The 15,723-nt window shown below is 35.6% G+C and overlaps 1 protein-coding gene across 30 annotated transcripts in view; it reads right to left on the bottom strand.

Moving 5' to 3' along the window:
• Nucleotides 1-15,723, bottom strand: part of DLG1 (discs large MAGUK scaffold protein 1) — a 291,753-nt gene that overhangs the window by 97,191 nt on the left and 178,839 nt on the right. For all 30 annotated transcript variants that reach the window (XM_032298165.1, XM_032298168.1, XM_032298162.1 and 27 more), the window contains 4 exons: nucleotides 7,004-7,054; nucleotides 4,414-4,538; nucleotides 2,531-2,700; nucleotides 873-1,009 (listed from right to left, as the gene is read on the bottom strand). In XM_032298165.1, coding sequence (XP_032154056.1) covers nucleotides 873-1,009; nucleotides 2,531-2,700; nucleotides 4,414-4,538; nucleotides 7,004-7,054 — 483 coding nt within the window. The remainder of the gene's footprint in view (nucleotides 1-872; nucleotides 1,010-2,530; nucleotides 2,701-4,413; nucleotides 4,539-7,003; nucleotides 7,055-15,723) is intronic.

Raw genomic sequence — 15,723 nt, forward strand, 5'->3', positions numbered from 1 at the left:
CCACCTTAGCATCCCAAGAAGCTGAGACTACAGGTGTATACCACCACGCCTGGCTAATTTCTGTATTTTTTGTAGAGACAGGGTTTTGCAGTGCTGTGCAGGTTGGTCTTAAACTCCTGGGCTCAAGCAATCTGCCTACCTCTGCCTCCCAGTGCTAAGATTATAGACAGGTGTGAGCCACCATACATGGCCTGATTTAATAATTTTTAAGAAGCAAAGGACGCTTTGGGAGGCCAAGTTGGTTGCATCACCTGAGGTTGGGAGTTTGAGACCAATTTGACCAACATGGAGAAACCCTGTCTCTACAAAAAATACAAAATTTGCCAGGCGTGGTGGCGCATGCCTGTAATCCCAGCTACTTGGGAGAATCGCTTGAAACCGGGAGGCACAGACTGCGGTGAGCCAAGATGGTGCCATTGCACTCCAACCTAGGCAACAAGAAAAAAACTTTTTCTCTCAAAAAAAAAGAAGCAAAGGAATAAGAAACACAAAATGGTTGATGTTCTAATTCTTGCACTGGGTAATTCATTATATTATTAATTGAAGTAACACAAAAAAGGGTCATGCATAAACAAATGATGATGTTGTTTTATAAACCTAAGGATAATAATGAAACACTTCGGTGCATATAAGCCCTCGACCCTTCAAGAACAACAAAGGAATAAAAGGAAAAAGGAGGAGGAGCGGCAGAGAAAACAGAAATGACAAATAAAGATATTACCAAGAATCACTTTTAGGATTTGATACAGCAAGGCTAGTATGTACTAATTTAAACATCATTTAGACCTTTTTGGTATGTGGAAATTCCAATATCTATTAGAAAAACACAGACAACAAAATGATTTAAAAGACAACACGTTTCTTATACTTACTGCTAGAAGTTTATCTCCAATCTGAAGTTTGCCATCCTTATGCGCTGCACCTCCTTCAATTATTTTGGTTACATAGATGCTATTATCCCCAGGAATATGCTGATTTCCAACACCTCCAGCAATGCTGAACCCAAGACCTGTTTGGAAAACACTAGTTTTAGATTCTTACCCATAAATATGAACTTAAGCTCAGAAAGAAATGGTTGAAAACTAGAAGGTAATAGTTCCACCACACTATTATTTTTTGAAATAGAAAAGGATCTATTTAGCTATCTGCTAGTATATGTTCTAGAATCAAGGAACATTTATAAATATGGCTGCTCCTATAGTTACAAATAGATTCCTTTTATCCCTCGGGCTCCTTCTTAATATCTTTTTGCAAATGCACTTGTTATTCCAAAGTGACATTGCAAAATTATGTTTTACTTTTGTTTCCATCATAATTATGTTTCTTAGCTACACTTTTAATATTTTCACAAGAATAAAATAATTAAAAAAAAATAAGCGGTGGTGGGCAGAACCAACAGGCTTTAAAAAATGTGAATACTTTTGTTCCTTTTTCAACATTCTATGAATTAACAATTTTAAGTGAGGACTTTCTGTAATTCTTAAATCCCATAGCTTCAATATCAGATAATTTCTCAGCTCTCCATTCCTTGTTCATGAAATCTTCCCTCTTCCATGAAGCCACATATTGAAACTAATATTTCCAATTATCCTCAATCCATCAATGTTTTCAAAATTCAGAAATCTCATCTTAATAGTCCTTTATTACAGATGTAACTGCTCATAATACATATTATAAACACTTCTTAACATAGCCCGTGTATCTGCATTTAAAGTACTTTGTAGATTAATTATCACAAGTTAATATCAATACTAAACTTCAAAGTGTTCAAGAACACAAATATTTCACTCTTTTAATGCAAGGTCTTCAATATAGTAATATTTAATACAAACCGGAATAAATCTACTTATAAAACAAGTACAGACTTTGTTCCCTACTTTTAAAAACTCTTAAAAATATGCTAAGCAAATACTGAATATAAAAATTGTATAAAACATAAATTTATATATATGCTCACAGCAGTAAAATGTATAAAAATACGTATAAACATAAGAACTTTGGGCTAGGTGCAGTGGCTCACACTTGAAATATCAGCAATCTGGGGAGCTGAGGGGAGAGAATTGCTTGAGCCAAAAGAGTTTGAGACTAGCCTAGGCAATGCAGGGAGAACTCTATCTCTACAAAAAATAAAAATATCAGCTCAGTGTGGTGGTGCATGCATGTAGTCAATGCTCCTTGGGAGGACTAATTGAGCTTGGGATATTGAGGCTGCAGTAAGCCATGATTGCACCACTGCACTCCAGCCAGGGTGACAGGGCAAAACCCTGCCTCAAAAAACAAACAAACAAAAAAACCCAAGGCAAAGGAACTTTTCAAATACTGCAATCTTGGTAGAAATACAAATATTCTAAAATTCTATTTAAGATGAAAATCAGTAGAGATAACAGAGAAATTAAAAATCCTCTCAAGTTCTGTAGAATATTACTAATATTGTTAACCTTGGAATGTATGTCACAGATAAAGTTCATAGGTATATTTAACTCAGAGATTTCTTACTTAAAGATTTATCTTAGTTTGACTTACCACATACCTTTAGGACCTTTAATGAGCTTTATTTCCATTATTTTTTCTGATACTGGTTTCCGTCTTTTTACATACAAGCGTACGATAGACCCTGCTTCTTTCAATGCTTCAACTGCTTTGCTATGTGTTACATCACGAACATCTACTTCGTTTACTCGTAATATACAGTCGTTGACCCTGAGAAAACAATTAAATATTAAAAATAAAATTAAATATAAGATAATTTTAAATATTAATTTTCTACTTTACCAACTTTTTGTTACTTTTATTTTTAAGGTAACAAGAATTATAAATAATTCTGGAGTAATTCCAAAAAACATAAATGAAGAAAATATATCAAAAACAAATACAAACATTTCCCAAGGGGCAGGAAAAGGAACAACAACAACAAAAAAATAGTGCAAATAACAGATTATACAAAATTATTAAATAATAATTATAGCTACCATGTTTATGCTTATTGCATGCTTATTCTGTGTAGGCATTAAGATACACTTTATGAAAATAGCAAACATTTATTTAGTGCTAACCACATGCCAGGCACTTTCTTGGTGTTTTAACCCTCATGACACCTGTAAGCTAAATACATATTTTAAACCCTATTTTACTGATGGAGAAACTGAAGCACAAAGAATTTAAATAAATTTCCTAAGGCCACCCAGATAATAAGTGACAGAGCTGTGATTCAAAGATAAGAAAATTGATACTCAAATAGTCTGCGTAATGAGTTTAAGATCACAGAGACAGTGTGAAAGCTGAAATAAACTAAAAATAATTTTTTGAGTGCCATTTCCAACCTACATACTAGACTTGAAAGAACAAAGTTATTTTTTGAAATTTGTATAAAGTTGAAGATTAGGTCACTTAGTTCAAAGGTTTCTTAGGTAAAGAACTTATAATTTGCCATGGTATTATGTTTTTTAAAAGTTTGGTTTGTTCCTAGTCTTAGCCTTTTCCCTAGTTCTGGTCTCTGTGATTATATGGTATTTCATCTGGAAAAAAAGACGGTCATCTCAAATTGGATAGAAAGGGTAAACAAAACATAATTAAAATATTAAAACTGGTCCTGACAAATTTCTATATCTAATTAACAGAATCAGGAAGTAAATGTCTACATTTACATGAATGGTCAAATGATTAATTTTAATATCTATTTTATTTCATTAATATACCACCTGTCATATCCAGTGAGAAGCTTAGAAACTGAAAAACTGCCTAATGTACCAACAGCCTTAAAATAAGATGCTGTTTTTAACCGACTATATAAACTCTTTTGTCCTAAAACTTCACGCTATTTTAACAAACAAGGAAATAGGAAAAATGCCATAATTTATGACCCCCCCCACCAAGAAACCAAAGTTTGCAAAATATATCTTCCAAAATGGAACGCTAAATTTAAACAGAGACAAATGTTATTTTCAACTATTCAATTAAGAAAATATACTATTTAAAGTTTGCATATACTTTACTCTTTGTGGTGTGGGATACAACATGGATGTGTGATCTTCTATCCCCCATTTCTTAAATAAGTTTACATACGTGCTTCCCAACCAGAGAGGAAACGGGAAATATTTTGTGAGTGTATTTGAAGATACAAAGGGAAACTCATGATTTCTATAAATATGCTCACAAACATTTCAACCATCAATCAAATTTATTATTCAAAATGTTATAATATCTAAGATAAAAAAAACCGGACTCCTAAATGAAAACAGGAAAACAATGCTTAGACATAATTATCTCATTCACTGATTTGCATGTTGTTAAAGCATCTACCCTATGTTAACTACTAAGATAGTGTTTGTTATTTCTATTTATCCCTTGTCCAGTCTGCTTCAAGAAAAATACACAAAGTAGATTCAGCATCATAATACAAAGTGCAAAGCATACCGCAGTCTTCCATCTTGGGCAGCTGCTCCCCCTGTGATAATTTTGGTAATGAAAATACTTGAGTCATCTCCAATGTGTGGGTTGTCCGTACCTCCTGCAATGCTAAAACCAAGCCCTGAATTTCCCTGAGGATAGAAGAAAATAAATTGACATGAGTATGATTTATCTTTGTTGACAGTTTCCTGTCATTAAAGGATGCAGACTGTAATAATGTAAGGAACACAACAAGTAAAGGTATATGTGTAATATAAAGATTCTATACTAAATGGACATGTTCTAAAGGAAAGTCCTTCGGAGGCATTACCTGCCAAGCAGGTGAGGTTCAAGAAAACATACCAAGGACTTTTGAAGTCTACTGCACAGTTCTTTCTTTAAAAGTATGTGCAGCTTGTCCTTGGATTAGTCGCCCATCTGCAGAGATGTCACTATAAGTCTGTTTCTTTTAGACTGCACCTCAGCCATGCTTGGTAGGGCACATCTCTATTAAAAGACAAATGCTAAAGAGATTCTCCTCTGTTATTTCTGAACAGGTAAAATCAATATATTATTTTAGCTTTTAAAAAAGGGGGAGGTGGTGGTGTTTTTCTTCTGCTAACTTGCCATCAGCTTATTTTTAAATGACCAAATTGTAGACGCTATGTGATAGCTGCCTCAATCCTTGATATGTTTAACCAATACACCTGATTAGCAAAAGGTATTTTTTAATACTGAAAGTCCAACCGGAGAACTTAACATTGGTGAATTTTCTTGATAGCAAAGTAAATCTTGCCAAAGCAGCTCTACTTTTTCTTGTTTTATGAAATGGAGAAACTGGATTTCTGCGTCACAGAAAGGTTTCAACTGCCACAAAAAGTCTTCAAAAATAATTGATTTAAGCAATGGGATTAAAAAATGTTTATATCTGCAAGAATGTTCTAACTGGATTTCAGGCAACTCAACTGGATTTCAGGTAAGCAAATGTATCTGGACCTATTATTTAACTGTTAGTATTAAATAGTGTAATCACTCACTCTACCACCATTTGTCTTAAAATTCTATCTTAATTAAAAAATGTTTTTCAATCTAACTTCATGAATTACCTGAATCTTAACAACAGTATCAGTGGATGACGGGAGGTTACCAAGTTACTTAGGTACTCAAGTTCTTCAACCAGTGAAGAATACAACGTATAGTTCTGACTAAACAAAAGGAATTTAAAAGGCCCTGGGAAAGGATAAAAAAATGAATAAAATAAAAAGAAGACATCTCAAACTACTACATTAAAATATGTACAGTACATTAATACTGTGCTTACTTGAATGTTACTCCAGTAGCCACCTAACTTGAGCAGATGATCCGAATTTAAGTAAAAGACAATAAAGATACACATGTAAAAGATTCTTTCAGATTTATTTTTCTTGGATTCCAACACAAATCTAATTATCTGGGATTTTAGCCTTGAATATACAGACATGTACTTACTTAAGAAATCTGCTTGTGTGGAACACTAAGTTTCCATAAAATGCTAGCTAGATAAGGTGGCATTACTTTTATAACATACAATAAAAACTGAATGCAAATATTCTTTTTTTTTTTTTTTGAGATGAAGCCTCACTCTGTCGCCCAGGCTGGAGTGCAGTGACGCAATCTTGGCTCACTGCAGCCTCCACCTCCTGAGTTCAAGTGATTCTCCTAACTCATGTAGCTGGGATTACAGGTATGCCCCACCACACCAGGCTAATTTTTGTTTTTTAGTAGAGATGGGGTTTAGCCATGTTGGCCAGGATGGTCTTGAACTCCTGGCCTCAAGTGATCCACCCACCTTGGCCTCCCAAAGTGCTGGGATTACAGGCATGAGCCAGCATACCTGGCCTGAATGCAGATATTAAGGAGAAAACATATCTTAAGAAAATTTACACATTGCATGCTTAAGTCATTTTCTGATTGGGGGAGTACACGATAATAAGTTTCTAATACAGTTTTGTCTGTTGGAACTATGTTATTTTGCTAGAAAAGAAAACTGACACAATGACCATGTTTACTAGTATACTCCTTAGTTAATATGAACAATATTTCATTATCATGTACATATAAACAATAAAAACAAAATTAAAAAAACAAGAAAAATCTGAGAAACTATTACAATCTAGAGGGGTCTAAGGTGACAGGATAACTAAACGTAATGTGGTGTCCTGGATGGGCCTCTGGAAGAGAATAACATAAAATGTGAGGAAACAGAGACTTCAGTTAATAATAATGTATGAATATAGGCTTATTAGTTGAAACAAACATACTTTAGGAATGTAAGATGTTACAATAGAGGGGGCTGAGTCCAGGGTAAATGGAAACTCTTGGGACAATCTTTACAACTTCTTTGTAAATCTAAACTATTTTAAAATAAAAAGTTTACTTAAAAAAATAAAATAAGGCTACTAAAGCAAAGGAACATGTTTTGAAAATGTCTTGGCCAATTTTATGAACTGGGAACTTAGAAAATATTATATAGTTCCGTTTTTGAAAGATCTCCCTTGGATTCTATATGAAAAAGCAGTATATGCAATTTGCAATATGCAAAGTTCTTTAAAACAACAGATTAAGATAATAGTTTTACCCTTTCAAGTGTGATTTCTTCATATTCGTAATCTGCATCTGTGCCATTAACCTACAGGGAAAAAAAGAAATAGCTCAGAAACTTACGAGTGTAAAATATAAAATGGCAAGACAATATTTTTCTATGATTTATTAAGGAAAACCTGTTAAATGCAACAGTAATCAAACAAAATAGCTTCATTTTAATAATTCTGGGGAAGATTTTCAAGGAATGCAATACAAATGTGATTAATGAGTTGACAACATTCGTGGTATCATGACTTTCAAATCCAGGAAGGGTATATCAGCTTTTAATAGTTTTGACCTCTGATCATTCTCCGCCTTGATCCACATATCTAATCAGTTGCCAACTCTTCCAGATTTGAACACTTTAATTTTTCTGAAAATCATCACCTCTTCACTCTCATTTCTAATACCTTTCTTCAGGCCTTGTTAAATTTCCTCTGGAATGGAATACTGTTAATGCAGTCTGCCTAATTGCTTAGATTAGTATTCCCTATTGCCCAAGTCACTGTGTTTTAAACAGGATCTTTTTAAAGCCCTCACACACTTCCTCTAAAACTTTCAAAACTTTCCCTTCCTAAAAATATCCAAACTCTATAGTCTGGTAATCAAGTCTCTGAATGAACTGACCCCAGTGTACCACTCACCTTCATTCTTCACCTTCATAAACCTTACATACCATCCAGTCTGAATGACTTGCTCTTTCCATTACATATTCTGCAATTTTCCACTTCTATATCTGGAACTTTTGTGCTTCTTTGGTCACAAATTTCACGTACATGTTTTGTGTCAAAATCAGAGTCACCATTCAAGATAACTTGCTCACAATTTATCTCCTTCCAATTTATTTCCTAGTCTCGCCTGAAAGAAGTTAACTTCTACAGTAAAGGCCACACTAGTGAAACAAGTCACTGGAATCAGATGAACATGGATTTGAACCCTTGCTTTAAAATTTCTAATGATATGAGGCTGAGCAAAATATCTAAATCAAATGGGGAGTGTGATAAATTATATTTCTGAAGATGCCTCACATCTTCCATTCCAGACATCCTTTTGCAATATGACTAAATCACTCTACCATCAAAAGGCGTCTCTTTTCTCTCCCATTAGATCTAGGCAAGTTCTGTGACTAGCAAAAAATAAATGTGGCACAAATGATGCTATATGATTTCAGAGGCTAGGTCATCTGATGCCTGGTAGTATTTGCCTTTGTCTTAGAATGTATTTTCTTTAGAACCCAGCAGCTATAACATGAGGAAAACTCAGTCTACAGGGAGATCTAAACAAAGGAGAACCAAAGACATCGGCCAAAAGCCCCAGCTACACTCCTACTCAGCAGTCAGCACCAACTATCAGCCATGTGAATAAGGCTATGTGGACTTCCCAAACTTTTCCAGTACCCGAAACTGACACCATGTAAAGCAGAACCATTCAATTCATTATGAGAAAAAATGTACTGTTGTTCTTTTAAGCCACTAAGCTTCAGGGTAGTTTGTTATGCAATGATAACCACAAAAGAAATAACAAAACCTACATAAGCCACTTTGCTTTCTTAACCTTACTATAAAAAGTAACCCTTAATTCAAGCCTGATATAGGGACCAGGAGTTTCCTCCCTGAGAACTTTTGAAACTTATCTTTACTACCCTTTTGGGTTCTTAATTCTTGTGATTCTCCTGGATTCAAATCCTATTATGGCTTTGTTCCCTCTTCTTTAGATCTAAAGACATCTTCCTCTTAGATATTATATAAGTATTTACACAGAGAGAGTTGGGATTTCACTGTTACCCAGGCTGGAGGTGCAGTGGCATAATCATACCTCACTGGGGCCTCAAACTCCTGGACTCAAGTGATCCTCCTGCCTTAGCCTCCTGAGTAGCTGGAACTATAGGCACATGCCACCATGACCAGCTAAGTTTATTTTTGTCTGTTTTTCATAGACATGGGGTCTCACTATATTGCCCAGGCTCATATTGAGAGAGAGAGAGAGAGAGAGAGAGAGAGAGAGAGAGACGGACACACACACACATACACACACACACACACGTAAAATTTCTTAATCTCAGTTTTTAATCTCAGTTTAGGAGGAGTAACTTCAAGAGATGTGTTGATCATGTCTATGCATCTAGAGTACAGGGGGGTTACACATGTGTATATCCTGCCCACTTGACTGGAAGTCCCGTTATGAGTAAAAGTAAAATTATTATTTGCAGCAATATCCCCTTTCTTATTCTAAAGGTTATTGGTAACATCTTGTTTCTTGCTCAAGACTTGCTAAAAGTCTATCAGTCTTTACCAAAGTAGTTTTAACATTATCGATGAGTCTATTACATTTAATGGTATTACTTTCTGCTTTTAACAATTCCTTATTCTTTTGTTTTCTAAAAAAAGATTTTTTAGTTAAATGCTCAATTTATGCTTACTCTTTTCTGTTTCTAAAAGCCTCAAACTTTATAAATTTTCCTTGACATAGGGATTAGGACAAATCCCACAACTGCTACATTGGGCTCCATTTTTGTTCATTTGTTTATTTCTAAATAATCTAAAATTTTATTTTGGAAAACATTTCCAAATGAGTGTGCTTATACGGCCCTTTTGGCATTAACATAAAATTCTGATATTATGACCTTAAGATTTGCCTTAAGGAATCTTGGATTTTTCATCTTTAAGTTTCCTTACAAGGTAGGTGCTCAGTAAATGTTTCTGGTGCTTAATTAAATGTCAATTCATGTAGGTGTCTAGGCAGCACAGAAAGGGGATTTTTGGGTAGCACTCGGTACTTTTAAAAAGGTGAAACATGAGGCAGCAGCTATATAGACCACTAGTAACTTTATTCCTTAATCCTCAATAACTTAAAACTGCTGATACTTTCAAATACCAAGACAATTCAATAACATTAAACATACTCACACTGAGCTTTGAAGGGCCAAAACTTTATTATCAAAAATGTGTGTGTGTGTGTGTGTGTGTGTGTGTGTGTGTGTGTGTGTGTGTGTGAGAGAGAGAGAGAGAGAGAGAGAGAGAGAGAGAGAGAGAGAGGAGAACCTTTACAATCTGTTCTCAGCAATTTTCAAGTGTACAATACATTGTCATTAACTCTAGTTGCCATGTTATACAATACATCTCGTGAAGATACTTCTTCCAGATTGAAATTTTATTATCAGTTGACCACCATGTCTTCAATCCCTCCATCCTCAGGTAATACCCCTCTACTTCACGCTTTCCGTTTGACCTTTTGAGATTTGATTATGCAGTATTTGCCTTTCTATGCCTGGTTTATTTCATTTAACATAATGTCATCCAGGTTCATCCATGTTGTCACAAATGACAGGATTTCCTTCTTTTTAAAGGCAGAACAGTATTCCACTCTGTATATACACTACATTTTCTGTATCCACTTCATGTGCCAACAGACACTTTGGTTGTTTCTGTATCTTGGCAATTGTCACTAATGCTGCAATGAACACTGGAGCCAGGTATCTCTGTAGTAGATTGATTTTTCTTTCCTTTGGATATGTCCTCAGAAGCAGGATTGCTGATCACATAGTTCTATTTTTAGTTTTTGAGAAACCTCCATACTGTTTTCCATAATGGCTGTACTAACTTACATTCCCACCAACAGTATAGAAAGGTTCCCTTTTCTCTACAGCATTGCCAACACTTATTTTGTCTTTTTTTATATCAGCCATCCTAATGGCTGTGAAGTGATATCTCATTGTGGTTGTAATATGCATTTTCCTGATGATTGGTGATGTTGAACATTTTTAAATATACTTGCTGGCCATTTGGTCTTTTTGTGTGGGTGCAGTGTCTTTTCAGGTTCTCAGTCTATTTAAAAAAAATTGGGTTATTTGTTTTCTTGCTATTTATTTATTTTTATTTTATTTTTTTTTTAGAGGCAGCATCTTACTCTGTTGCCTAGCCTGGAGTGCACCATTGTGATCACAGCCTTTAACTGCAGCCTTTAACTCCTGGACTCAAGCAATCCTTCCACCTCGGCCTTGTGGGTAGCTAGGACTAGTGGCATGTGCCATCACGCTCAGCTAATTGCAAAAAATTTTTCTCTGGAGATGAGGTCTCAATATATTGCCCAGGCTGGTCTCAAACTCCTGAACTCAAGTGATCCTCCCACTTTGGCCTCCCAAAGTGTTGGGATTATAGATAGGCATGAGCCACCAGTCCTGACATGTTTTCTGGCTATTGAATTGAGTTCCTCACAAATTTAATAATATTAATCCCCTTATCAGACTTATAGTTCACAAATATTTTCTCCCATTCTGTAGGTTGTCTCTGCACTCTGCTGATTGTTGCTTTTGCTAGGCAGAAGCTTGATGCAATCCCATTTGTTTTTGTTTCTATTGTCTATGCTTTCGGGTTTCAAAATATCTGCTCAGTCCAATGTCAAGAAGCTTTTCCCCTATGTTTTCCTTCCTTCCTTTCTTTCCTCCTTCCTTTTTCCTTTCTTTCTCTTTCTTTCTGCTCAGTCCAATGTCAAGAAGCTTTTCCTCTATGTCTTCTTCCTTCCTTTCCTCGCTCCCTTCTTCCCTCCTTCCCTCCCTTCCTTCCTCCCTTCCTTCTTGAGACGGATGGAATCTTATTCTGCCGCTTAGGCTGGAGTGGCATGATCTGGCCTCACTACAAACTCTGCCTCCTGAGTTCAAGCAATTCTCCTCCCTCAGCCTCCCGAGTAGCTGGGATTACAGTTAGGAGCCACTATGCCTGGCTAATTTTTGTATTTTTAGTAGAGACGGGGTCTCACCATGTTGGCCAGGCTGGTCTCGAACCCCAGACCTCAGGTGATCTGCACACCTCAGGCTTCCAAAAGTGCTGGGATTACAGGCGTGGGCCTCCACGTCCTGTTGCTTTTCCCCGATGATTTCTTTCAGTAGTCTTATAGTGTCTGTTCTTAACATTTAAATCCTGAATGTATTTTAAGTTGATTTTTGCATATGGTATGAGATAAGGATTCAATTTCATTCTCTGCATGTGGATATTCAGTTATTTCAATACCATATAATGAAGAAAGGGTCCTTTCCCCAATGTGTGTTCTTGATATTTTTTCTGAAGATCAATTTACCATAAATGTGTAGATTTATTTCTGAGCTCTCAATTCTACTTCATTCCATCGGTCTGTTTGTTTTTATGCCAGTACCATGCTGTTTTCATTACTACAGCTTTGAAGCAGATTTTGAGACCAGGTAGGATGATGCCTTAAACTTTGTTCTTTTTGTTCAAGATTGCTTTGGCTATTTGGGGTTTTCCGTGGTTCCACACTAATTTTAGAAGCATATTTTCTACTTTTATGAAAAATATCACTGAAACTTTCAAAGGGACTACATTGAATCCAGATTGTTTTGGGTAGTATGAACGTTTTAACAATATTAATCTCCCCAATCATGAAATGGGATATCTTCCCATTTATCTGTGTTTTCTTCAGTTTCATTCACCAATGTTTTATAGTTTTCAATGTACAGATATTTTACCTCTTTGGTTAAATTTATTCCTATGCATTTTATTTTTTGGTGCTATTGTAAATGCTGTGAAATGAAAGAGGAGACACTAAAACTGATACAATAGAAATACAAAAGATCATAAGGAACTACCATGAACAATTATATGCCAACAAATTGGTTAACCAAGAAGAAAGATAAATTCCTAGAAATGTAAACCTACTTAGACTGAATTAAGAAAAAATAGAAATTCTAAACAGAGCATTACAAGTCTGATTATCAATAATCTGATTATCAGTAATCAAAGATCTTCTATTAAAGAAAAGCCCAGAGTATGAGTTCATGACTGAAGTCTACCAAACATTTAAAGAAGAACTAATACCAGTCCTTCTCAAACTGTCCTCAAAAACTGAATAGGAAATACCAAACTCTTCTCAAATTCTTTCAAATTTATTTTACAAGGCCAGAATTACCCTGATCCCAAAGCCAGACAAGGACACTATAAGAAAAGAATATTTCAGGCTGATACGCCTGATAAACATAGACTTTAAAATTCTCAACAAGATACTAGCAGATTCAAAGCACATTAAAAGGATTACTTACCATATCAAGTGAGATTTAACCCTGGGAGGTAATGATAGCTCAATAAAGGAACATCAACAAATGTGACCTACCACATTAACAGAATAAAATTTAAATTTTAAATTTTGTTAAATTTTGGCTGGGTGCGGTGGCTCATGCCTGTAATCCCAGCACTTTGGGAGGCCGAAGTGGGTGGATCACCTGAGGTGAGGAGTTGGAGACCAGCCTGGCCAACACGGCAAAACCCTGTCTCTACTAAAAATACGAAAATACAAAAATTAGCTGGGCGTGGTGGTGGGTGCTTGTAATCCCAGCTAGGTGGGAGGCTGAGGCAGGAGAAATGCTTGAACCCACAAGGCGGAAGTTGCAGTGAGCCGAGATCGCACTGTTGCACTCCAGTCTGGGGAACAAGAGCGAAACTCCGTCTCAAAGAAAAATAAAAAAATCTATTAAATTTTAACCACTTTAAACAGTAACATGTGGCTCATGGCTACTTTATTGGATGGCACAGTTCCAGCTAAATCATTCCACTAAGCTCAACTCTGTCCTTCTAAAACACAATCACACAGTCTCTTTCTTTTGCTTTCTCCCTTCTCTCCCTCTCCTAACTCTCCCACCTCTCCCCCACTCCCAACCCCATTTTTGGGGGCTATGATTGGTATTACACTAAATTTACAGATTATTCTGAAGAAAATGAAGATTTTACATTATTTTCCTGCTCAGCACCACGACCTGTTCTCTACTTAAGTACTCTTTCATGCTACTCAGTAAAGTTTTATAGTTTTCTTACTACAAACTCTATATATTTCATTTTTAGCTGATCGCTAGATATTCCACATTTTTGTTAATATAGTTAGTGGATTCGTATTTCCATCAGGGTGTTGCTGGTATAATGGAATAGCATTTACTGTTTAACTTTTAAATTGTTTAAGTTTATGTTTTTAGTATAATTAAAGGCCTTAGTACAATTTTAGCCTTTACTTATAGGTACATATGGGTCATAATTACGTAGAAAAAAATTTTATGACAGATATTCTCGGTCCTTTACTGGCCCAAGGATTTTAAGTTTCTAATCAGTTAACACTAATATATTCAAACAAGACAAATCCTATTACATTAAAGGTATAAGACTTGTCCAAGGAAAGATTTTTAAAAAGCCTAATTTACTAATTCCTTATGTTTAGGTTTGATTCAATAATATTTTTCTAATGATAAAAGGATAGTCCGACAGGGAAGTATCACAATCCTAAATATATATGCATCTAACACTGGAGTTACCTAATTTATAATAACTACTAGAGCTAAGAAATGAGATAGATGGCAACACAATAGTGGGGATTCCAATACTCTGCTGACAGCACTATACCCATCACTAAGACCGAAAGTCAATAAAGAAACAATGGACTTAAACTATACCCTAAAACAAAGGAACTTAACAGATATTTACAAAACATTCTACCCAACAACTGCAGAATATACATTTTATTCATCAGCACACGGAACATTCCGCAAGACAGACAATATAATAGGCCCCAAAAATATCTCAGTAAATTTAAGAAAATCAAAATTATATCAATTGTACTCTCTCTGACAGCAGTGGAATAAAACTGAAAATCAACTCCAAAAAGAATCCTCAAAACCACATAAATACATGGAAATTAAATAACCTGCTCCTGAATGGTCATTGGGCCAACAATGAAATTAATATGGAAATTAAAAAATTATTTGAACTGAACGATAACAGTGACACAACCTATCAAAACCTCTAGGATACCGCAAAAGTAGTGCTAAGAGTAAAGTTCACAGCATTAAATGCCTAGATCAAAAAGTCTGAAAGAGCACAAACAGACAATCTAAGATTATACCTAAGTGAGACAACCTATCAAAACCTATGGTATACAGGAAGAGCAGTGCTGAGAGTAAAGTTTATAGCATTAAATGCCTACATCAGAAAAGTCTGAAAGAGTACAAAGACAATCTAAGGTTACACCTAACAGAACTGGAGAAACCCTAACAACCCAAACCCAAACCCAGCAGAAGAAAAGAAATAACGACGATCAGAGCAGAACTAAATGAAAGTGAAGCAAACAAAAATAAAAAGACAAATAAAGCAACAAGCTGAATCTTTGAAAAGATAAATAAAATTGATAGACCATTAGTGAGATTAACCAAGAAAAGAAGAGAGAAGATCCAAATGGCCAGGTGCAGTGACTCACTCCTATAATTCCAGCACTTTGGGAGGCTAAGATAGGTGAATCACTTGAGGTTAGATCAGTCTGGCCAACATGGTGAAACCCCATTTCCACTAAAAATACAAAAATTAGCTGGCCGTGGTGGCATGCACCTGTAATCCCAGCTACTCAGGTGACCAAGGCAGGAGAATTGCTTGAACCTGGGTGGTGGAGGCTGCAGTAAGCTGAGATTGTGCCACTGTACTCCAGTCTGGGTGACAGAGCAAGACTCCATCTCAAAAAAAAAAAAGATCCAAGCAAGCTCATTTAGAAATAAAACAGGAGATAATACAACTGATACCACAGAAATACAAAAGATTATTCAAAGCTACTATGAATACCTTTATGTGCATAAACTAGTAAACCTAGAGATGGGTAAATTCCCGGAAATATACAACCCTCCTAGATAAACCAGGAAAAAATGGAAACTGAACAGACCAATAACAAGCAGTGAAA

The sequence above is a fragment of the Sapajus apella genome, unplaced genomic scaffold (genome assembly GCF_009761245.1).
Source record: "Sapajus apella isolate SASKATOON/1434 unplaced genomic scaffold, GSC_monkey_1.0 scaffold38, whole genome shotgun sequence".
Lineage (NCBI taxonomy): Eukaryota > Metazoa > Chordata > Mammalia > Primates > Cebidae > Sapajus > Sapajus apella.